General features: G+C 32.6%; 3 protein-coding genes across 4 annotated transcripts in view; 1 reads left to right on the top strand and 2 right to left on the bottom strand.

Annotated features, from left to right (window-relative positions):
- Window positions 1–26,437, bottom strand: part of stac (C2 and C2B_Munc13-like domain-containing protein staccato) — a 44,494-nt gene extending 18,057 nt beyond the window's left edge. Inside the window, exons 1-2 of one of the 2 annotated variants that reach the window (XM_088233573.1) lie at window positions 25,998–26,437; window positions 15,252–15,582 (exon numbers count right to left, since the gene is read on the bottom strand). In XM_088233573.1, the coding sequence (XP_088089699.1) occupies window positions 15,252–15,582; window positions 25,998–26,080 (414 nt within the window). In that variant the 5' untranslated portion in view covers window positions 26,081–26,437. Of the gene's footprint in view, window positions 1–2,174; window positions 2,579–15,251; window positions 15,583–25,997 lie in introns of those variants that run through there. The other variant, XM_088233574.1, reaches the window with a different exon arrangement.
- Window positions 17,284–19,522, bottom strand: Ssadh (succinic semialdehyde dehydrogenase). The gene has a single exon (XM_088233575.1). The coding sequence runs from the start codon at window positions 19,032–19,034 to the stop codon at window positions 17,514–17,516; it is 1,521 nt and encodes a 506-aa protein (XP_088089701.1). The 5' UTR covers window positions 19,035–19,522; the 3' UTR covers window positions 17,284–17,513.
- On the top strand, window positions 20,873–21,347 carry Lamtor5 (Late endosomal/lysosomal adaptor, MAPK and MTOR activator 5). The gene has a single exon (XM_088233569.1). The coding sequence runs from the start codon at window positions 20,984–20,986 to the stop codon at window positions 21,254–21,256; it is 273 nt and encodes a 90-aa protein (XP_088089695.1). The 5' UTR covers window positions 20,873–20,983; the 3' UTR covers window positions 21,257–21,347.
- Window positions 26,438–26,740: the final 303 nt, after the last annotated feature.

Below are 26,740 nucleotides of genomic sequence, written 5' to 3' on the forward strand. Positions count from 1 at the left end.
ATATCCATATTGATTTTTCTATATTTTTATCGATATTTGTAGTATGTGATATTTCTCTATTAAATGCTCTAAATTTTACCGCGTGTAGGAAAACCTTTTTTATAACCAATTTCCCGTAGCACCGAGCTTCCTCATTGAACTACGATAAGAAACATTTTATTTAAATAATATTGTAATTAGAAAAATAAATAAAAGCTATTTCTATTTTTTTAGCACTCAATAAAAAGGAAAAATCAAAATAAGCCTACATTTATAACTTTTATTAGGGGTTAGGTGTAGTCAGGGGCTTGAAAATTTTGACGAAACGATATTTTCAAGATTGTTTTTTGTGTGGTGTTTTTTAAATTAAATACATCATCCTAAGTGTTTACACTATATTTCAAGTCATTTTTGGAATAATTTGATATAATATTTTAATAGTCGGCTCGATTCTTGACTTGTATATTTATTTTACAGCACAAGTGCCTTTTACAATATAATATAACAATTTTATGAGTTAGATAGATATACAAAAATCAAAACACAATATTTAAAGATGGGTACAAAAAGGAAAATAAAAATAACAAGAAATATATATATAGATGTATGTATGTCAGCATACAAAAGATATAAAAAAGTATGTATATTATGAATATAAAATGAGTTTACACCAGATCATTAGCATAAGTAGCTTTTGCAAATAATTCGTTAATCGTTACATTGTCAAACTATTGGTATCACTTCTAAAATAATCGGTAGAAAATAATAATAATTGGATAATATTATTGGTCAATTAGAAACTGGTATATGTAAACAAAGCCTTAGTGTATGATACATATTTAAATATGGCAATTAATTTTAATAATAAAGGAATAATATTGACAAAACGAGTTGATTTTTTTCGCAAAGTAAACCAAAAAGACAACCACGCATTCTAAAAATTAATGGTTGTAAGTTGTAATTCATCACAAGAGAAAACTTTCTGAATTCCGTACAAAGTGACATAAATATTTTGCATGCAAGTCGTTTATTAAAAGTTACACCCACGTGCTTGGATGCGAGCCATTGAAAACTGAAAAAATCATCGGAAACACCGCACGGGTTTCATTGCATTTAGCAGAAATAATTTAGAAAATGAAACTAACAAATTACTGGTAAAAATCTAATCGAATCATTTGCTTGTTTAAATAATATGATGAAACTTACAGGCTAGTGATGATCTTATACTTATATTGTTATAATTGCATATTTTTTTGTAACGTATTAAAATTAATTTAGACAATGTAAGATACCCTTTAGAAATATATCATTATTCAATAAGATATAGGCTAACTTTAATATTACCCACGGTCGCAATGGCACTAAAAGATATAAAAATATTTTTTAAGTTTTTGAAAGACGTCAAAAAATCTAAAATATTCTAAACAAATGTGTATTTAAATATATAAATAATGCATAAGAAAATTGGCTTTCTCACAGTAGAGAAACAAATAAAATATAATGTTGCAATTTTCATTCATAGAATAACAAATCAAACAAAAAAATAACAAGCAATGCCATACATACGAAACTAGAGATTAAAAAAAATATATATTATCAATGAGGAATGAAAGAAAGTCTCAAATCTCATTCTACAAGAGTAAAAAAATCATACAATGAGTTACCTGAATAAATAAAAATAAATAAAAGCCTTGAAATACTAAACATTAATTAAAAAATATTTTCTTGATCAATTTTGAAATTTCGTTAAAAGTTTATTGAAATTATTCTCAAAATGTTATACACTAACTTTATAAATCATAAATAAATACGTGCCATATTCTTAAGTGTTCATTTATTTATATTTTACGTTTTAAAATGTTTTGTTGAATTTTCCGGTTAAGTCATGACCCTTTTACTTTAATATTTTTTTATTATTACCATAAATATTACAATACAATATTACGCTTATTATCGCATAATTTTTTTGATTCTTTATTGGACCAAGTTTCAGTTTATTGGATAAGTCATTCAAAGGGAAGTTAATTAAATAATTATTAGGTACACTTAAACGATCAAAAATAAGATTCATTTAATAAATTGTTATCTAGTTAACTCAAAATTTACGATAGTAAACATTAGAAAAGTGCGTTGTAGATAAATGAAATATACAAAACACCTATAAACTCATTGAAAATAATCAATAATCAACTCACTGTCATGAACTGCAGTAGTAAACTTGTCTGCCTTTCCAAAACGTCCTTTTTAATGCCACGAAAAACGTTCCTTTTTAATGTCCCATTCATTTTAACATCTAGTAGATCCCCCTTCATTTGAACACGTAACACTTTGAGTGAAAAGTCAATTTGTTTGTGAAAAGCACGCGAGACTAGTGAGAACCGGGCGCGATTCCCTCTGGGGCGATTTTCCTTCGTGACGATTTCAACCCCCGGGGGTGAAATTCCTATTCGACCTGTTCAACATATTTTATCGAGATAATACTGCAGTCGGCTAGAGTACGCGGCGGTACTATGTTTAATGTTCCCGGGCAACTGTCGGTCAGTTGCCAAATCTATTTCTGCTCAAGATCGTGATATCCGTTCGCGGGAAAATTAAGTGTGAGAGGTTTTCCATATAAAAGCTCCCGTTAACGCTTTCAAGACCCACTGACAAGCTTTAAAAAAAAACACATTTAAAACTATACCGTAATAGACGAAACGTACGCTTGTTAAAAATGCGCTTTTTTTTTCTCCTAATTTAATAGTCTATTACTGATTTTTTTACTAATGCGGTGAATTAAAAAAAACTCCATTCACCGTTGTTATGCGAATAATATTATTTTATTCGTTATTTTTATAGCAGTTAATTATGATAAATTTCTATATGATATTGTATAAAACGTCGATAGTAATGTTTAAATTCCTTGTTTTTTAATCAATCTGTTTATTGTGAAAATATTTTGACACAACAAACCGATTTATATTTTGTCACAATCAATCGGTAAGTTAATAGCCCTAACTATAAATAACGAGCTGAACCCGGCAATGCTTTGCTATTGCTAAATTTGAGTTCATACTCGTATATGGATTAAATGAACAAAATCGAATGCTGTCGAAATACGATCTCTCATGTGAATGTGTCGTAAAAATATATACGATAGATGTGTAAATGTTGAGATCCGTACATTATGTAAGGCTGAGATAAGCATTAACAACAAAACCAAGAAAGGACCTCTGCGTTGGTTTGGAGATGTAGATCGAACGGACAGCGAAAGAACGGCTAAAATTATTTGCAATGCTAATATTGATGGATGCAGAAATAGAGGATGACCGAGAAAGACATGGCATGACCAAATCCAACAAATACTTGAAGATGGATATGGTAAAAGTCGGAATAATCGGCGCGCGTGCATGAGAAGATCTATGAATGTGGAGAAAGTGAGATCTGAATGCAAATATAGAGTGATGTGGCGTTCTATCCTCTCTGCCTACCCTTACGGGGAAACGGCGTGATGGTTTATTGTTGTTGTTGTTGTTAAAAAAACATTTCTTTAATGCCATAATTGAGAGAGAAAATACGTGAATTCGTTTGTATGAAGAAAAGTCCGACCTTAACAAAAAAATCTTTAGTAAAAACCGTTCGGATAAATGTAAAAAAGATGTTGTAACTTTTTATTGGTAAGTAGGTACCCAGGTACTTGCTTATGATTGAATTCCAAATCTAAAAATAATAGATATTTAAATATTTAATCTAAGTAGGTACCTAAGTACTTGTTTATGTTTGAATTCCAAAACATAAAATAACTGATTATTTTAAATAAAGAATAATTTTAGCAAATGTCAAACTCTGCTCAGGGATGCACTTAAGTCAGGAATGCAATTTTCAAAAATGTATCGAATGTTAGTTGATATTATTTTAGTATAGCCAAAAATCCAGGAAAAAGAAATAAGTGGGTAGAAATTATTAGGAATTCAACGAAATAATCTGATTGGGATCCAACAAAAACCCATGTTGTTTGTAAACATTCAAAAATAATTTTATTTTAAAAGCAAAAAAAAAACATCCATCCATTTTTTTTGTATACGCATTCTCGGCGAATGCAACCCTGGTGATGGATAAAAAAAAATTACCCTCCTAACTTTTTTTCAACTTAATAAATTGAAGATTTTATGAGCTATAAACCTTCTCGCGGCAAAGATGTACATTTATCTGAAAATCGGTCAAGTCACGTAATTCAGTCCATCGAGGACAACCATTCAAACATTGCCTTCATATTAATAAATAAAGCAATGTTTTACTCAAACTTTCATTATTGGTAAAAAAAAAAAACAAGAGCATCATTAAAAAAAACATAGCACGCCAATATATTACATTACATATTTTATTTGTACAAAATATTCCCAATCAGTAAAAGTGCTAGTTCTGAATGTGTAAGTCAGGTCGATAGACTTAATAGCGTGGTGTTAGTAACTGATATAAACTTATACAAAGAGGTGATGAATGATCAACATACATAAGTTTATCTAGGTTAGTGTTAGCTCGTTATACATTCGGTCAATTTATCAATGAAACCAGCTAACAGTATGAATTTGGAAGGCAGATTAGTTCATTTATTGATCATAATAATAAGTCGCAACACGCGGCATTATTCTTTTGCAAAGCTTTGCGATACTTGGGTTTATGTAGTCTATTAAATTGAAAATTCATATTGATAAATGAAAATGAAAATTCGCTACCTTACGCTGTCTCAATGAACATAACTATCTTATAATACTGTATTTTAGTATATTTATAATGTAGCCTGCCCGTTTATCTCAGTGACGATGTCACAAAACATTTTTTTATCGCACAAATGTAGTGGTTCTGAATGACACTAAAATGTTTTTTTTAAAAATGATTTGAGCTTTTTGAACTTTAGTATAGATAAAACGTCCAACTCCAGCTCACAATACCGTATCCAATCATACATCAAAGTCGTCTAAAATAATTATACAACACCGGGAGAGGAAAATAAAAAATGATCTTATAAGCGCAATCCGCGCGAGAAAAGGTCTTAAAACTGGTGACTTAGGATTGGGAGGGGATGGAAACGTTTATCTTAACCATCATTTAACCAAACGAAATAAAGATCTCCATAAAAAAAACAAAGGAACTTGCTAAAGTGAAAGATCATAAATATGTACGTATGGATCAAAGATTGCCGTATTTATGTACGAAAAATTTTTACATCCCCGCCTATTCTAATAAAAGCAGAATCGGACCTTTAAAAAATGTTGCAGTGACTATATGTCAACGTTCTCTCTCTGTACTCTTATTTCTATTGTCTTTTTTGTCCAATTATTTCACACCTAAAAATATACTCAATATCACTATACAATCATTTATACATAATCCCACACAAATACACACAAACACACCTCTACACTTACTAACATACAAATACACTTAAACACACCCTTTTATTGTACCACAATTTAAAATGTTTACTTTTTATTTAAAAACTTCGCTGGTCTGTTTTTAAACCGTATCTTTTTTATGTTGTTATGTTATATCATTGTCAACTGTTTGTTTATGTAAAATAAATACTTTGGAACAGTTATATTTGCAATGTAATACATTGAGATAATTGTCTAAAAATATATTACAAGTAGTAATTCCTGAACATTTTAAATACGATGCTAATTTTAAACAAGTATATACTAAATCAGACTGTTTTGACGACACTCTAGCTACAGATATGAATTTATTTATTTATTATAAATACGGCCTAAGCCAATTACAAAAGTTACATGAAGAAACATAAATACAAGAAGCTGAACATAAAGAATATAAAACTATGTAGCAAAGACAAACAAGGGCAATACAATAATGGTATACAATATATTCATAAAAACGAAAGACATAAGACTTCGAGCTAAACTATGTCAATCCAACTTCATCCCACACTGTTTTAGTCGCGAAGATGTACGAAAAGCTGAAAAGATCTATCCCAAAAAATTTCAAATCGTGTGACGAATTGACTAATCTACGCATTCTGGACCTTGTAGCATAGAAACAAAAGTTGCTCTAGGAAGATTTCATAAATTGCAGAATTTGACTAACATGAAAATAAATAATAAATGTTTATTTAATACTGAATGAATTAAATAATGAATGTTTGTATTTAACGAAAACCATCGCCGGCCTACGAAACGCCGCGATAGACCTGGTATCCCTAATTTCTTTATTTAGTCCTTTAAATCCTTTGGTTCTTCAATGTCGATCGTTGTTGATAAAAATATATTATGGTTTAATAATATTTAGATTTTACGAATACAGAGTTCTCTCCACTTAGCATCGAAACTACTAAACAACTCTAATAAAACATTTTCATATTTAGGTAATAAATAAGCGCGGTAAAAAATATTTATGCAGCTAGCAGCTATTACATTTGGCAGACGAGCCTGAAACTGAAGATTCTAATGCTTTTAGAAAATGGAATGTTTTTGCAATGTTCTATTATTTGCACTTCAAACGCACGTAATGATCGTAAAATACTACAAAATATTGTAATTACATAATAAAATTTACATTATTGCCTCTAGCTGTGAATGGGGAATTTATTTAAGAGTTTACTGATACGTGAATTGTTTTAATGCTTTCACAAATATAATAACATAAACGAAAAAAACGTTAAAAATTTAGTAATTGAACACATTTTCAATACGCATAACTATGGCATAATTGTCATCGTAACATCAAGTAAGACACACGGTATAATAAGCTAGAAAACATAATCAGAAAATGTCAAATAAAATTATGCTATATATATATATAATACATAATATCAAATAAATAAAATATATTTATATGTAAATAATGCCTGTGAATGTTAATTTTTTTTTTTTTGCAAATTGTTATATTTTTTCCATTTTTAATTGTTTATTTGCTCTGCATTTTTGTACACACTTGCCAAACACAAGAGCCTGAATCATTCAAGTTCAAGAAAAGAAAAATACAACACTTCAAGTTCAACCTGAAGTATTGTATTTTTATTTCTTTATGTATTGTTTTCATGCAAAAATAAATGTTAATTAAATATTTTTTATTTTTTAAAAACTATATGTACAACGCATAATTAATCGTATCACTTTGACCGCCATTAATATGACTGATAATATAACATTCTTATTTACATGCTGTTAACAATTCAGAGTTTACAATTTAGTCTTCTTTTTCATCATCATCATTTGTGGGCATCATCAGACGTCTCCAGGAAACCCTTTTGCCAGAACTCTCGCCTCCCCCCATGTCAATCCCGCGTTCTTTAAGAACCGTTTATACGAGGACAATACAATAGATATGACAATATTGCCCTCTCCCAGCTCCAGAAACAGTCTCGACCGCGAAGGATGGAACGCTAGGACAATACGAAAATTCGGCCGCAGTTAACACGTGAGCGCTGCGAAAATGAATACACGACGGCGTTTATTACGAGTGAGTTCGCGAAAAATAGTATTTATTATTTACCAAGATGTATTGGAGTCGATAAAGAACGAACTAAATAATTAAAAATAATTTTTTTCTGCCGCCATTTTTAGCAGAATTTTTTTTTGGGAGCGACTCGTTCACGTCAAGCAAATCGCTATTGTAATAATGTCTTGTCGTGTTCATACGAAGACAATGCGGCCGCTGGCGGTCGCGCACGGCGGTGGAGGTAACCATTATTCCGCGGAGATAGCCTGCCCGTCTATCACGGTGGTGATATCGCAGGACATTTTTGTATCACGCAAATTTCTGTTGAAACGCGGATAATGGTCGAGTCCTGAGACAAAACAATATTGTATTGTCGATGCGTACACAGCCTTTTAATTCCGTCGAATAAAGCCGAAAGATTGTCATCGACAGCCTTCCAGGACGGCGCGGCGCGGCAGGAGCCCGCAGGTGTGAAGAAGAGGCGAACTTGGGTTAAGACTCTCTTGAAGCACCCGCAGCATGTGTTCAATCCAGGTCTTTCGCCACTCATAATTTAACACTCTGTATTAAAAGAGATAAATTTAACGTCGATAGTTCACTGAAGACATTAAACTTAGCCAACGGAATATTGTAAACAAATAAAATCCGATTTCTGCAGACGTTTACAAAAAACCAATAAAATTTGATGCCTAAGTGGTAACAGCGGTGGTGAAGTAACATGTTTGAAGTTAAAAAATATTCCAATATAATTATTTACAGCTTTATACAGTACGCGTAAGCCACAAACAAAAATAATCAAAACCACAGAACACTTCATAATTTCATAATAACGTGTGTTGCGTATTCAACTTTTAGGTCAACATTTCAAAAATTTCTATTTAACCACTCATCCCAAGTTCATTTTATTTTTATTCAACCAACCTCTAAAAAAACATCATTCTTACTGTTATTCCCCAACATATTAAATAATATATTTTTATTTATAATAGTTTTTGTACGGCTGCACAAGTTTTTTAACCGATGTTTAGAGGAAGAATACACTCCTCCAGACTGGAGAAGGGCTGTTGTTATGCCTCTATACAAGGGAAAAGGTTCAAGGGTGGAATGCGGAAATTATGGAGAAATCAGCCTTTTTTTGCGTTGTTGGCAAAATGTAAGGAAAAATACTGATTGAGAGTGTAAGAAAAGTTACTAAGGATAAAGTGCGGGAGATACAGAGCCGTTTTAAGAATGAAAGGGGATGTATGGATCAAATATTTGCTTTACGGACATGACATAAAAAAAATCTCCCTAAAAAACAGAAACTTTTCTGCGTATTTGTCGATCTGCAAAAAGCGTTTGATAGAGTTGACAAAGAAAAGTTATGGAAGGTGTTATCGGAGTATGGAGTGAGCGGAAACCTGACACGGGCTATTGCTTCTCTGTATAAAGACAGCACAGCATGGTTAGGGTAAATGGATCATACACATCGTGGTTTAACATTCATAAAGGGGTCAAACAGGGATGTGTGATGTCACCATAGCTGTTCAACGTATACACGTTCTTTCATACAGTTATCGATATACATCGATAACTGTATGAAAGAACTGAAAGGCTTAAGAATGGGAGCAAAAATGGGTGATTTAACTGTCAATTGTCTTTTGTACACTGATGATCCCGTGGTTCTTGCTAACAACAAAGAGGAACTGCAATTCTTGGTAACAAAGGTCTACGACGTTTGCAAGGGAAGCGATTTTCTGATGAATGTCGATAAATCCAATGTGATGGTTTTTTAAAGAAATGAAAGCACGACTAAATGTGAAATCACTGTGAATGGGGTTATACTAAAACAAGTGGAGGAATTTGTGTATCTGGGAAGTATTTTTACTAGGGATGGAATGACTGAGAAAGATATTGAAAGGAGGGTGAGTGCCGGAAACAGTGTGAACGGTCACTTAAATCAACCTTGGCAAATAAATGTTTGTCGCAAGAGACAAAATAAGCAGTTCACAATGGAGTCCTGGTCCCAACCCTGATGTATGGAAGCGAAGTATGAACTTGGAAAAACAGGGATGAAAGTAGGCTGAATGCTGTCGAAATGCGATCTCTCGCAAAGATAGATGCACAAATGTTGAGATCCGTACATTATGTAAGGCTGAGATAAGCATTATCGACAGCAAAAGAAGGAAAAAAAATATTTACGATGCGAATGTTGACAGATGCAGAAATAGAGGAAGACCGAGAAAGACATCGCATGACCAAATCCAGCAAATACTTGAAAATAGACATGTTAAAAGTCGGAATAATCGGCGCGCGTGCATGATAAGATGTATGAATATAAAGGAAGCGAGATATGTACGCAAATATAGAGTGATGTGGCGTCCTATCCTCTTTGCCTACCCTTACGGGAAAACGGCGTGATGGTTTGTTTGGATAAATATGAAAGAACGCAAATCCCTGTAAGTCAGAAGAGCTTCGCAATTACGCCGCTAGGCGTAGTTTGACGTTTAGAAAAAATATTATTTTTACTTGCATATAAATTGTTTTATGCTTTGTTGACCACTCATGAACAAATATTTACCAATAAAAAGTTACACAATTCTTTTTACAATGTTTATCCGAAAGTTTTACACGTTTTTATGACACAAGCAGGCATTTTGGTTTCGATTCCAAACATCACATCTGGCTGGCGGTCGAAGCGTTGGGCATGACTGAGCGTTTAGGCAAAAGTTAAGTGTAATTTCTTAGGGCTCAGGGCATGTCTATGTGTATTGATATGTCAATGCATGATAGTCTTCTCCTAACTTTCGGAACCCCAGGGTTCCACGTAACACGTTTTAGGAACCGCTGCTCTAGAACACCCCCTGTGTGGAAGCTATAAATACGCATGTATAATATGCATTCTTAATTCTATGATGCATACTATAAATTAGAGAAAGAAGCATCTGAAATACTCAGACAGTCACATATATAGAGTATTGAAAATAAACTAATGTCAAGATTAGATTAATGTTGTCTAGAACTTAAAAAATGACTCAGTACACTCTCGTCATGTTCTTAAAATAATATGTCGATATTTTGTCAGCATTTTTCTGAAAACCGTTTATGGCTGGAAAGACAAACTCATGTGATGCCATATTGTAAGTGCCTACACAAAACATTGATAATAATAATAAATCTTTATTAACCATGACACGCATTGTGAAAAACACAAAAAAAACAAAGGTATACATGGTTAAATGACGGACTTATTGCCACTAGCAATTTCTTACAGCCTGACCAAAAACAAATAAAAATTACAAAAATAATACAAATTAATTTTAAAAGATAAAAAAATATTTAATTTAAAATAAAAACAAAATAAAATAAAATGAATTAATAAAAAAAATATTAAATTCTTTCGTATCACAAATTACAAGATATAAGCAAGTACTAGAGGTTAAAAATACGTAAACTAAATAATACATATTGGAAGATAAGGAATTCGTATGTATAGTTAAAGATAAATTCTTCAGAGCGATTCGAAAGAAACACTACCGACCCCCTATCTTCAAGTTTTCGGTAGATACTTAGATATATACCAAGGGGACGCGTACCCCATGGTACACATTTCTACGCACCAAAGTGACATACCTTAATGATGATGAGCGATTACGAAAATACACTACCGACCCCATATCTTTATGTTTTGGGTAGGTACATCGATATGTACCAAGGGGACGCGTACCCCACGGTAAACGTATCTACGCATAAAGTGACAAAATCTGGTTTCATGGAGCACGTTTTGCTTTCATTGCGTTTAATTTTAATTTTTAATAGTTTTGAGATGGCTACTTGTTATCACAGAAGCGTATTCAAAATACAAAAGAGAAACAAGTCAATTTTAACACGTCATTTAATTCCAACAGTAAATACAGAACCATCTAACTGTGAAATTTGAAAACTTGAGGTAATTATAGAGCATCGTAAGACCATATGACCTTTGAAATTTGGAAAAAATGTTGCCACCATCCTGAATGCATGTATCGCCATATTAATAGAGTTTGTAATACCCACCAATGTAGATAGAGACCGACGAAAACGTAACCATACCGTCTTAGGAATTGTCCAATGACATCAAAATCATGTGTAAGACAGCACTTTTCTCTGTAATTGTGATTTATTTCAATTTTAAATAGTTTTGAAGTGGTTGCTTTTAATCACAGAATCATATTTAAAATCCGAAAGATAAATATTTTCATTTTGATTTAGCATTGAACACGGAGTAAGTTTTCAGCACCACCTATTCGTTGAGTTTGATGATATGACCTCTGAGATAATGTAATGAAAACATGTATCGACAGGTTGGTAGAGCATACTGGGGTAAATAGAGATTGTAGAAAAGTTAAGTATACCGTCTTCATTTGTACCGTTGAAGATAGAGTTTCAATTTCCAATCCTGGAATTAAACGCATACAACTTTGTAAAATGTTGCAATTATCCAGTTTTTTTATTTTGATTTTGGACATTTTTCCTAAAAATCCTCTTTCATGATGATAAGGCCCCGGCTCATTTATCCAGAAGAGCAATGTTTAAATTGAATGAATTGCACTTCGAACTGCTTTCTCATCCGGATTTGGGCGCGAGCAACTTCTATTCATTCCTAAATTTAAGAAGACAGCTTCGTGGAAAGCGATTTGCATGTCTTTTTCATTGTTATGCTCACTAATTTATAATCAGCCCACCAGGTAAGTACTCTAAAATAGGTTCAATAAGAAAATTAAGTTCTATGGGAAATCGGATATGTATGCATGAAAAATTAATTTTTTTCCATACGGGCAAAATTAGAGCATTTAACTGTACGGCAAGGTTTATCAAAAATGCATGAAAAAATTAATAAAAATGGTTTTAATAAAATAAATTACTTTAAAGCATCACAGGTTTCACGTGAACACGTGTTCATAATAACCAATCAATTGTAGATTACAGCGTTGTGAAAGATTTACAGTTTCCGAGTAGCCGTGTTTTTTGACATTTAACGTGTTTTGACGGGTACGGAGTTCTACTTTTAAATGTCAAGATAACTCACTAACTTGAACTTGTGATGTCCCGGGCTGTGTAATTTTAAAATTACAAAAAATTCAATTATGGAGATGATAATATTATGATACATTTTTTTACTTAGTTTGATAGTCTATTAAAAAAATATTCATTTAAAAACCACTGAACTTCCTCATCATTCACCTAGTGATGTAATGGTCAGTGCCTTTCTCTACCATGCAAGAGGTCTTAGGTTCGATTCCCGACATGGTTGATATGAAATATTTATTTAAAAGGGTGTTTTTATGCTAGAATACTTCATAGCCCCTGGACTGACACCTGAAGCGTAAGACTGATCATCTTATCTTCATGTAACAAAAATGATCAAGATATACTGCGATTGGTGTACCATTGCAGCGCCCTATGCACCATTAGGTGCAGAAAGGGAATGAGGATAATCTTTTTATTTAATAAATTTACTTTAAGCAATCAAAATTACTGCGGAGAATTTCTGCCAAGAGTTTTGAAAACGAATCCATTATATTGTATTGATGTATTGATGCTCGTGGTAAGAAATTCTTTTAAGTTAATTAAAGCTCTAAGACTAGCCCGGTCTTATTATAGCCTACCAAAGATGTTTTCCTGTAATTAATACATAAGTTAATTTCGTTTTTATAAATAGCCAAGAATTAATGTCGAATGTGCTGATCGCAATGTGAGGAAATTTCGATGGGTTCTGGTTGTGATATATAATAAACATGTGCTGATAGTGGGTCAACAAAACAGCCAGGTGGATTGTGACGTGCTTCTCCAGAAATTCCTTCAGCATGACCAAACGTTAAATAATTACGATAATGAGTCAAACAAACTTTAAAAATAGATTTGTTACTCACGTTCCGAAAATATCTGCAAATATAAAATATGACAATAACGTTTTAAGGTTCATATTCCAATGAACAATAGAACTTGTCAGTAACTACCTATGAAGTTTTCACGTAAGTAAACTAAATCCCGTATGAAGTTTGCTCAGAGACACTTTTCATATGTATCAGGTGTTCAATGCCTATAGCCCACTTAGACATAAGTCGGTAAGGCGTTTTATACAATGATTTTTGATTTTTATTGTCATGTTTTATAATAATTGACAATAAAGCTTACCATACTTTGCTATCGTTTTTAGTTGGTTGATTATGCAAAATTGATCCATAGCACCCACCAATGTAATGGTTCTAGTTTATAAAAGACACATAAAAGGCACTTGAAATTTACTCCTTTTCATTAAATCGCTTTAAACTATAAACTTGATGAAATGCCAATAGCTGATGGATCTGAACATAAAACTTTCTTCAGTATGTTACATTTAAGTTTACTATGTACATTAAAATGGTAAAATTGTAGTTTTATTACATCTAGATACTTGAAAAGCAATGAAATATCAATAATTATTTGCAGTTTATATTACTTTAACAAGAATTAAACTCTGCTGAATTAAATATACTAATTTTATGATTTCGTTGAACCAAATTTTTTTTGAAAAGTAAAATTTAAGATTCAAGTCCTCAGTTAATATTCTAAAGCAGTCAGCCGCCAAATGCAACTCTTCATTGAATTAAGTACAACTTCCAATGTCTCTTGATAAAAATACAGATACTTTCTTTCCCCATTATATATGTATTTTGGTGAGTTTTTTTTTTCTAAATGTTGTAAGAATATTTTCAAAAAGAATTACGTATAATGTACCTAAAGTAGCTATATGTGATAATGTTTCTTAAACTGTAAGTATTTTTTGTACTTTATATTATAGCAATAAAGATTTGAATAGAACATAAAAATTAAATAATATTTGTGTAAAAAAAATACTTCGCGAGAACATGACTATGGTCTGGCTCTTTATATAATATATGAAAATATAGAACGTGGCTCTCATTGACCTCATGTCTGTCCACTTCTTGAGAATTAATTCCAAGTGTTTTGAAGAAAAACAAGTTGACAAAATAGAATGGATGTTTAAATATATGTAAAGATTATTTTTTTTAATCCTTTCAGTTGCACTAAAAAAATATCTAGTAAAAAAAATATTGCTAAAAGTATACAGTGTTATATACTAGTACAGAAAAAAACATTATATTTTACTAATTTAGTTACTAAAGAATACACCATTTTTTAAAATAAGATAATTCTAGTAAACTAATTAACTAAAAAACCACTTCATGAAATTTAAACAAAAAAGATATCATAATAAGTGCCATATAGCAATATAAAATGGAACAAAAAATCAATTGATAGCAGATAGCTAAAGTATGACAGAAAATTTCATAATACATACTAGTATTCAATTCTCTTGTTTTTATGATCTTTTTGAATTTATTGTTTATTTTTCCTCAATCATATAAATTATTATATAAATGTAATTGTACAGTTGTTCACTTTATTAAGCACGGTTAGAATAGGGCACACAAACTAAGCTAGACAGTTTTTAATGGTAACAAAAGACAAAAGATAATAACCATAGGTATTATGCAAAGTTATGTAGATAAATGTATTACATTTGGTATATTATCGTCTATGTAAGTTCAGTTTAAATAACTGCAAGTTGAACTGCCAAAATTATCTTCGTATTGACGCATATGATAATGTAACAAATTTTATAATATAAATCGACAACACAAAATGAACTACATTTGAATTTGATTTTGATCTTTTTTTTACGTAATTGCAGGGTTTTTTGTCCCTCTTGAAGATTTTGGCTAATGGTTCTTCAGCGGTCTTAAACTAACATAGACTATATTTATTATTTTCTAAAAAAATAAATAAAAAGAATGACTATGAAAGAAACTCACATTCCATCCAATAGCTCCTTGGTACAGCTCTATCTTTTCTATGTCTCCTGGTTCAGAATCTGTGTCAGCGAGGGTCTCATTTCCGCTGTCACCATCGCCGAACCTCGAGGCAATTTGTACCGTCCCATCTGAAGACTCCACGTCAATCTGCTCAGCCGTTATGACATCCTCAAGCACCGGTTCTGCGGGTGGCTGGGTAGGTTCTTCAGATATTGGAGGTTCTTCCAATAGAGGAGCAAGAGGCATGGATTCTCGCATGGCTGCCTTAACTGACCGCTGTCGAAGGATGGACCCAAACTTCTCAAAGAACCCATCGTCAATTTCTTGTATTCTGAAAAAATAAAATATTTGAAACAAAATAAATAAGATATTTGCAGAACTCGGTATTACGATTTTTATCTCTAGAAGTGTGAGTTGGGGAGATTATTTTTTACAAGCTTCTCAATAACCCCAATAGATGTCAATACAGACCATTTTAATTCCACTCCACACTGTACTGGAACATTATGGGGAATGAAAATCACCAACATAATATTATGTTGATCAGTGGTAGCCAAAGCGTGGCGCATGCGCCAAACGTGGCTCATTGAACGATCACAAGTGGCGCATTGCATCCTTGTGGCCATTATTTTAAAATAGGCGCCATAACTGATACATATTTATAATTTTTCGGCTTTTAAAAGTTTTTAAAAGTTCGAATTGTATGGCGCATCTGACCTTGCCGGTGAAAAAATTGGCGCATGGTATACAAAATGCTGGCCACCTCTGATTTAGATGAATCTCTATCTATTAGACTCTTCCAGGTGACAAATACATGAATGTATATGAAACAGAATGTCTATAAAAATAAACTAGATGAAAAATGAAACAATTTACATTCTATTATTTCTTTTCCATACCAGGGAAAAAATATGACATTTTAGAGTTACCCAATGAGGAAGTTCAGTGCTATGGGAAATTGTACATAAAAAATGCATTCTTACATGCAATAAAAATCAGAGCATTTGATCGTACAGCGAAGTATCTCAAAAATGTATGAAAAGATCCATAAAAATTAACTACTTTGAACTACGTCACAAGTTTTTCTAAATCAACCAATGATAGTGTTGTGATAGATCTCCTTTTTCCGTAATACCCACTCGCCATTCTGCAGAACTCACCGACTAGAACTTCTGATGTCACCAATGGAGTAATTTCAAAATGACAAAACTTTAAAAAATCATAGCGCTGATAATATAATAAAATACATAAAAACATTATTTCTTTAAAATTCTTGGATTTAGTTTGATAGTCTGAATAAATAAAAAAATATTTAAAAAAGCCACTGAACTTCCTCATTAAGTTTCCATTCTATAAGACTCATACTGACTATATCAAGTAGCAGCGTATTCTAAGAAAAGTGGCAAGGTTGCTCGGATCGCAACGGGGTAATTATTTCTATGCTGAAATATAGCAATCGCTTTCTGTCTTCAATACAGAAATGTAGAACGGAGACGGACCTTATACATATTTTCAAATGACTTTATTGACAAAGTTATGTCCCATTTCTGTTTCAATCAACCTCTTTTTATAATTTGACTAAATAAAATATTTAAAAAGATAAATTCGTGACACATTTTATTTGTGGTTTATTCTCAGAATAAAAATGCGCTGCAACTGTAGAGATGCCATTTTGCTCTATTGCGTAGAACAAAAGCGCTGCAAATTATTGGTTTGGTTTCTCGGCCGATTGTTTTGCTGTAAACTATAGCTGACTTTGTGATTGATAATCCCACAGTGATTTTTGTCTGTATATGGGCATCTCTATAGCAGTAGAATGTTATTACTGCGAGGGTTTATTTGAGAAAAGGGTGGTTGATTAGTGATTTTGAAGGAATATTGTTTTTAAAATAGCATTTTAGTTTGAAAATATGGCTAAGCTTTTTAAATACCTAATTTTCTAATTTAATCTACATGATCAGACAAATTGGTACAAAAGGAAATAAAATTGTGAAATATTAAGAAATGAGGAATTAAAAAAATAAAAACAAAGTTTATCACATAATATTATTTATTATACATGGGCAAGTAAATCTTATTTCTTATGACTAAAATCTAAGAACATTAATATGCAAAGTTTATTATTAAACAAAAATATTAAATAGGAATGCATATAAGATAGTGGAAGACGTGGATATTAATTTATTTCATATATGGAAGACTCTTTGGTTTTTATCACTAACTTTTATTGTTAATGAGTATTAAATTTATTACTTTGATACTTTAGTTTAAGCCACCGAGGCACGTATATTTGATGTAAACATAGTCTTCAATTCCGTGTGAGCTGCCTTCTCTACCTATACCTGACTCTTTTATCCCGCCGAAAGGAGCTTCCGCAGTGGATATAATTCCTTCATTCACTCCGACCATCCCAACCTCCAATTTTCGGGAAACTCGGAAAATTTGAGCCACATCGCTGCTGTAGAAATATCCGGCAAGACCGCTCGTAGTTCCGTTAGCAATCTTCAAAGCTTCTTCCTCATCTTTGAACTTTATGCAAACAACAACTGGTCCAAATATTTCTTCATTGTAGACACTCATATCTTTTGTGATGTTCGTAAGAATAGTCGGTTCGTAGAACTTGTCGCCGAAACGCTCGGCTAGTTTTCCACCGATTACAACTTTTGCACCCTTTTGCACAGCGTCATCAACACGACGTTTAACTGAATCGATTTGTGTGTTGTTTATTAAAGGACCAATCGAAACATTTTCATCTTTTCCATTTCCCATGACGAGACTATTTTTTATCGCATCTGACAGCTGATTTACAAACTGATCAAAAACATCTTCTTGGATGAGAAACCGGTTTGCGGAAACGCAAGTCTGTCCGCAGTTTCTAAACTTAGATGCCATGGCACCTTGAACAGCCTTAAAAATATCTGCATTTTTAAATACAATAAAGGGAGCATTTCCTCCGAGTTCTAAACCTATTCGTTTGATTCCTGGAGCACATTGTTCGTACAGTAGTTTTCCAACGGCGGTAGATCCCGTGAAAGATATTCCAGCAATAAGCGGACTCTGACAAAGCAGTTTGCCAACAGCAGGAGCATGCTGTCTATTGCTCGTGATTACGTTGAAGACTCCCTTAGGGATCCCTGCCTCGTCAGCTAACTGCGCCATAGCCAATGCAGTCAGAGGAGTATCTTCAGCGGGTTTGACTACACACGTGCACCCAGCGGCTAGAGAGGCTCCTGCCTTCCTCGCAATCATAGCGTGAGGAAAATTCCACGGAGTGATGAGAGCTACCGGTCCAATGGGCTGCCTCGTAACAAAAATACTTTTGCTCGGCTGTGAACTTGACACAATTTCTCCACTGATCCTTCTGGCTTCTTCAGAAAACCATTCGATGAATGAGTTACCGTAAGCAACTTCGCCCATTGATTCTTTAATTGGTTTTCCACACTCGGCAGTCATAATAGCGGCAATCTCACTTTGATTGATCACCATTAAGTCGTACCATTTCCTTAGAAGAATAGATCGTTCCTTCGCAGTCACATCTTGCCAAGTCTTGAAAGCATCTGCAGCAGCTTGAATCGCTTTTTGTGAGTCTTCTACATTCATATCGGGAACTTTGGCAACCACGGAATTGTCCGCAGGATTGACGACGTCAAATGTCGCTCCTTTTCCTGCGTCGACCCAGACACCGTTGACAAATGCTTTTTGCTTTAACAAATGCATATTTCTAATGTTTGACCGCAAAACATACGGCAAACATCGATTCACAATAATATTATTACTTAACATTATGTTAATCCGTCTATTATAGTTTTATATGAAAACCAAAACTGAAGTTCAATTGAAATTATACTGAAATCGGCCAAGTGAGAGACTCCGGCTTAAAACTGGCATCGATATTATTGTGGAAATATAAATTAACCGAGAAAAAGAAAAGATTGCCGTTATCTAACAATAATTGAAAACTGCAAACTGACAAGCTGTCAACTAAAAAGTAAATATTAGATAAGATATTTATGAATATGACCTTCAAATTGCCGAATATTTCTCTCTTGTTTTCACGCAGTACGGGAACATGTATTGAAAAAAGACACAAGAGTTAATTAATTTTCAGTACCGTAGGGAGAAAAAGCTCTTTTCTCGCTTTTCCACGAAGCAAATAGAATGTGTCCGACAGAGAAAACCACTGTTTGCACTACCACAGATGATTTTTAACGCTAGCCTTAAACTAAAATACGATTGGAAACAGAAATAAGCCAAACAAACATCGCATTAAAGGTTATTTTTCTTTATGAGAACGAATGGTATGTAGCCGTAAAAAGAGTTGCCAAGCAATAAAATTCTCACCGCATGGGGGGAAAAAAATAAATGAAAGGAAGTACAAGTTTTTTACCCAAATAAAAATTTAATGTTCATTTACTGAAAAATAATTTCTTAAAAATACCTAAGATTGTTAACAACAGGGAAATATCACTCTGTTTTTACTTACATTTTTTAGTTAATAAGGGTTTTTAAAATACTGCCGAGTAAATAAAAAAAAATTCTACTCACTATTAAGTAGCATAATTTAAAAAATAATGAATTCCTTTAAAAACGGTTATTGTATTGGCCACGCCCCTTACATTTCAGGATTCATGTTAATTTTCAACTTTGTTTATAGGAATTTTTTAAATTTTTATACAACATTGTCACGAATTTTAACGTCAAACATGCTATGTTTTTCTAGTGACATTTTTATAAAATATGTATTTTTTAAAGTTATGTATGAAAAAAATTCTCTACAATATCCATATTCATTTTGAAATTATAACCAATGAAATAATAATTTCAATAATCCAAGCTAAGCTACCTACATTAAGTTAATACTTGTAACAATGTAATTGTATTTTCAGTTAATTATTTTCAGTATTTATTAAAAAAAATTAAACAATTCCTATTGTAAAAAATATATATTTCACACTAAAATAAAGTTGTGAAATGTCTTCCTTAGCACAGGTTTTCTCAGTGAGGAATATATTGTAAATTCAATTTTGTAATTTATCTTGGTTAAGTATTAAATAAACCATAATAATAACTAATTTTACTAAATCTATTTCATACATTTTATCGGTATTTGTAGTATGTGATATATCCATATTTTAATTGATCAATGCGTCATTTTATCGAATCGATGTTCAAATGAAATTTGCGTTTTACAGTGAACATTTTTATATAATAATGCGCTTTGGTAAATTAGGTTTAAAAAAAACGTTCCTTCGAATTACAAAAATATATCTTTAATGTGCGTAATTGTTGTTTTTACTGGAGTGAAAATAAAATTAGTAGTAGATGCCAAAAAAAAAACAAATAAAAAAATAAAAGAAGAAAAAAAGATATTGTATATAATGGATAAATTTAAGCCAAAAATTTTTAAAAAATATTCCTAAAATCACTTTGTAAAGCATCCTCAAAGGAATTATTTAACAAAAATGACTACAGTTATTCATAATAATAATAATAGTAATTACTAATTTACTATCCACTATACCCCGTTTATCGTATTGTAGCGAGTATTTTTTTGTGAGGCTGGCAACATTTTTTGAACTTTGTCTATGGAAATTTTAGGTCAACGATTAAACATATTTACTCTGTGGATTTGACGCCTGTCGACTTGTCAGATCGAAGTTTGCTTTTTCGCAATGACTGTACATTAATATTAATTTTCTATTTATTTTTGTTAAAGTAGTTATCTGATCAACATGGAGCGTGAACTTGATAAAGTTATCGAAGAAACGATGAATGTTTCTGGGGTCACTGGGTGTCTATTCGCCGATCATCAAGGCCTTTGTTTAGCGGCAAAAGGATCGGCCCATGTCGACTCGTCCGGTATTATTGTTGCTATTTCGGAACAAAGTTGCAAACTTCAACCTAATCTCAAGCCCCCTGTGATAAATTTGGAAACTGATAAAGGACAATGCATAATTCAAAGGCATGGCACTATTACAGGTGCTATTTTCAAGCAATCTGCCTAGTTCTTAACAACAATGTATAGTCATATTTTTATCTAAAAGTTATTTGTGTATTTTATAAGTAAAACTATATAATAAATCAAAGCGTCTTTAGTACTTGGATACCTTTTTTACCATTCCCTATCCCTTACATTATAAAATTCAACTCTTAGGTCAGCGTATATTTTGAAGGTATGATATCTATTCCATATTTTCTGTAGCCATCTACTATTAGGACCATTGACGAATTAATACACATTGATCAATGATTACAACTTAAAAATTACGTGAATAAGTATTAGAGGTACCTATTTATCGTGATTTAAAAACCGGCCTTCTTTAAATCTGATTTTCATGGTCGTTTTTTCGGTTTTTTGTACTCTGTTTTTGTTTCGGATCTTATTTCAGCGTCCATCGTGAGGGTCATCAATAAAGAAAACAATATAGTAGGTACCTACTAAATTAGAATTTTTCAAATGCTAGATAATATGTATTCATTTTTACGGATTATGTCAGTAGTTACTTTCGTCCTTTACGTGTAGTAGTTAGCGTGTTTGTCTACCATGCTGAGGTCCCAATTCGAATTCTAACGTAGTCAAAATGAATATTAACTTAAAATGTGATTTTTCAGTAATGAGAAGTCAACATAGTTATTTTCTATCGTCTATAAAGTAAAATCAGATTTTCAGCAGGTGTAAAAAAATAAATATCCATTAAATTTTTTTTAAACACATTTAAGGTTGCTGATGTGACGTGGTGAAGTGCCCAGCGCGTTTGTCACGCAAGAGGTCTCGGGTTCGATTCCCGACATGGTTGATGTGAAGTATTTACTAAAGAAACGGTGTTTGAACACTAGAATATTTCATAGTCCCTGGACTGCCATCTGAAACGTAAGGCTGGTCATCTTTCCTTCATGTAGCAAAAATGATCAAGATACGCTGCGATTGGGGTATCAGTGCAGTGCCCTATGCACCATTAGTTGAGGAAAGGAAATGAAGAAGACAAAGATACATACAATCTCATACAAATATACACATTTTTGTAAGTAAAACTCAATTTTACTTCGTAGACAATCGAAGAAATATGTTAACTTCATAGGAAGTGTGTGTTCATAGTGTAATCAGGGCCATATAGATCATATTATGTAACACAATGTTTTTGAAAGCAAACTCGCGTATTTAGTAAACTGAAGTTAGTATGAAAATGTTTTAAGTTTGTTTCTTTGCAAAATAAAGTTAAGGAGATAAAACAAATTAAATTGCCTGTCTCGTTGGCATTAAATTTGCAAATGGCGTTGTATTTTTTGTAACATACATTAGGCACCGGAAATGTCAAGCGTGAAATCCGGTCGATCTAAACCTTGTTTTTCTCGAGGCTATTTTTCGTATTTTTGCCATAACCTTAGAATACCTATACATCATCATCATTCCCCTTACGCACCTAATAATGCCTTGGACCCTATATTGGTACACCGAGCGCAGTGTCTTTATATCATTTTTGTTTTTTTTTTGCATTTATTTTTTGGTACTTCAACAGGGGGTGCTATTTTGAACCACTCTCGCGTCACGAGAAAACAGTTTTTCACGTATATTTTGCATTTAAATACACGAGATAATACGGCCGAGAGAGCGTTTGGAATACCAGCCCAGAACGTCAAATTACCTACATTGGTCGATATAACTAGAATACTGAACACCCGGGCTTAAGAAAAATCACAATTATTTTTTGTGATCTCACCGGGAATCGAATTTGGAACCTTCATGAGTGGATTAAGTCTCTTAGCAATTACACCACGGAGGTTATATGAAAGTAAGATGACTAGTCTTACGCTTTAGATGCCAGTGAAATATTTTAATGTAAAAAGACGTTATTGAATGAATATTTAATGTTAACGTTTTCATACGACACCAATAAATTTCAGAGAAAATCCTTATTTTAAATCAATACTTAAATGTCATTACCGGTTGAACATACACATAATCACAATATTTTAATACAGAAATGGAATTTATTAATTCAATCGAAAAACCGTTTTCCTTTTTTTCTATGCTAAGGATGTACACATGTAAAGTGTTCACTATTTCATAAAAAAATGTTTTTTTAACTAAACAAAATAACATTTGCTAGTTTAACCAGTTTAGAGATAAGGTATTTAGAAATTTACACATAAATTAACTTTGTGAAGCCTAAAAAACGTGGATTTAATAAATAAAGTATTTTAAAATCGGAATAGAATTACGTAGGAAAATTCTATGAAATATTTACAAAAGTGCTTGAGAATATTAAGGAAAACATGGTTCGATTTCATAACTAACATTGAAGTTCGAGAATGGACACAGCAGCCTTCTATAACAAGTGGTGATCCTGACTTGTAGACGTGCTCCGCATGCCCCAGGAGAACCTAAATTCAAGTTGCCTCTTGTTTACACCTCCGGTCCCGCCGCGCCGTGCTGGAAGGCCGTCGAAAACGATCTTCCGTCTTTATTCCGCGGAATTAAGGGACGCGGGATTGACGTGGGGGAGACGAAAGTGCTAGGGTTTCTTGGAGGCAACTGGTGACGTCCACATGCTCCACTTAGGAGCGGATGTGGAAAAAAAGAAAGAAGGAAAAAAATCCATACGGACTGTTACCTATTTAATATTCAATGTATTATTAGTATGCGATGGAATATGGAACGCTTGGATATAACCGGTTTATTTTCATAGGGCAAATCAAATGATAATTATGTATTATGTATATCGTTTAGCGTGTAAAGTTTGAGGATATAACCTACTAATAGTATTTATTATTAACAATTATATTTTATTCCAATATTTGAGTTTGTCCAAATGTTTGAAGACAAAATACTGGATTACACCCCCTCGGGAGTCATTAAGATTAACAAATCACAACAGGGATGGGAAATACCTTAAATAAGGGAATATGGAAGTCTAGGCATTGACAGGGCTTATGACCTTAAATCAACGATTCACTTAAATCAACAAATGGAAGAGTTTAAGAAATATGGATGTTCAAACATAGGCAAGATTCACGGATTAGGGATCCGAGGGTCGATTTTTTCACTCTTCCCTAACTAGATCCATTCCATTTTCTAATAGTGAGTTATTTACAACTCGTTAAATTGGCCCCAAAAGCGAACCATTTGGTGAAATCATAAAAACGGTTTTAAAAAAATATTTCTTTAAAAAAAAAAGCAGGGAATTTTCACTAATTGGGAATAACGTTAAAAAAATATTTAAAATTTTCGGGTTTAAAAACGAACACATAATATACAAAACGGCTTACAGTTGGCGACATGTCATTTCAACGTTTCCGTCATGCCCACCAAGTGCGCTTTTGACATAATATAATGCGTACAAGTATGGCGCGGTAGCGTAATACGTGCTGTTTGTCCCATGGAGGCGCTAGGTCTTCTTTTCAGGTAATTCCAAATATGCGTATTTTAGACAATGAAGAAATTCAGCGGTTTTTTATTATTTTAATTGTTAATAGACTCCATACAAAGCCATTTTTTTTATGTGTCATATTATCATCTTATATAATTTTTCAAAGATTCGTACTTTTTAATTACTCCGAGCTTCAGTGAGTTGTCCTGATTGGTGAGTTAGCTTCCCGGAACTCGGAAATCTATTACAATACTCTATTGTTATAACTTTTGCTCGTGGTTTGAAATGACACATTTTAATACTTATCTATTATTAAACCCCGAGGGTTATCATAATATTGATATATTTATGGTATAAATAGATAGTGACGTTATAATACAAATAATCAATATTTTTTTAAGATTACTTCTGTAATTCTATGAAATAAATAAATGTGTAAACCAATATTATATTTGCTTGTCTTAAATTAAAAGTGAATCAACAATACTTTGGAGTATGTCTAAACGTTTTTAGACAGGCTGGATTTCGCTCAGTAGGGAGTTGTTAAAACTTAAATTTATTGCAACAGAGAGGGAAAATATTTTTTAGGAGGGGTAATGGGAGACTAGGCATTTACAGGTCTTATAAACTGTCATTGACGGGTTTAAGTGGCGTTTTTACATACTGTAAAACATCCATCATTCTGATGTTTGAGAATCCGTATATCCTCAACTTATACTTCAGAACAGAATCTATTGACTTTTGTCAGGTTAAAGAGCTGAAACCTTTTTGATGTGGGTGAGATTCATCCGGTTGAATTATTTCCCTACTGTGGAAATCTAATATGGAAGTCTAGGCATTTATATACCCATCTCACTCTTTGTTGCAATAAATTTAGAAATTAGTAATTCGTTACAATAACTATTCATCTACCTAACGAAAAATTTACCTAAATAATTCACTTTATTGTTACATTTCGTATATTTAATAAACTAATGTACATCTTCCTGTATATTGTTTTGTAACCTGACATTACATCGCATTGTTTTGAAATATTTTCTCTTTATAATTTGCGCCGAAACATCGAAGTAACTGAACCAAATCGAAAGCGTATTTAACTACTACAGAATGTTATTTTAGGAGCGGTAAACAAAACACAACACATGTTTCGCGCCTGCGAATCGGCAGACTTACAAACAAATATATTTAATAATATGCAAAACTTTTTCAGTACCTATTTAGCATACTATTTCCAAGCCATTATCACTTTTGAAGAAACAATTCTCTTCGTCTTCGATCAAGAAAATAGCAAAATAAAGCTGCTTATATTTTTATCATCTCCCAATGTTAATACCATTGACGGACTTAGGAATTTAAACATCTTATATAAGTGACATACCTTGTTTCATGATCTACTTGCTCTACAGATTTCTGTTTTTGGAGCTTGTCATAAAAGCCTTTCCACATCGATTCCTCGTCCATAATGAGAGAATTTTTGCGCAGGCGTAGACGGTCCGGTCTAACTACGAAAAAACTACACTACTTATCACAAACACTTCACGTCTTTTTCGTGATCCTCTATTTAGGGGAACACGATAAACATAATTTATTTGCACACAGATAACTAACCGTGAAATATGAGTAATGCTCGTCTTAAACGAAAAGAAAAAACTGCGAGCGCGATTTCTATTCGGTACGACCGACAAATGTTTGGTTTGCTCGCGGAACTAGCGAGAACTCGCTATGAATAATAATAATTTTATATTAATTTTATTTAAATACGAGTGCAACGCGAGACATACCGGTGAGACCCGTTTTTGTCATTGACTCGAAGCGAAATGAGAGACGAGAGAATGAATCGAATCTCCGTCGGGTTTTTAATGGGGGAGTCCTAAACCTTGACGTCATCAAGTTGCAAACGCAATATTATTTATTCGTCGTTAATTATTAATTATAACCCTAGAGTCTATTGAAAAGTTTTCGCGAGAATCTGGAAAGGGTGTTTTTAAGTTTACTTTTATTTTATTTTATATGGGTATTACATGGTAAATTTCTGACATCTTGTAAAAACGGTCACAAAATAGCATTTCCCGTCGTAATTTGTCAAGAAACACTAGCCCTTAATTTTTTTTTAAATGAACA

Source organism: Micrasema longulum, unplaced genomic scaffold, assembly GCF_059751315.1.
Source record: "Micrasema longulum isolate JH-2025_06_02 unplaced genomic scaffold, ASM5975131v1 h1tg001126l, whole genome shotgun sequence".
NCBI lineage: Eukaryota > Metazoa > Arthropoda > Insecta > Trichoptera > Brachycentridae > Micrasema > Micrasema longulum.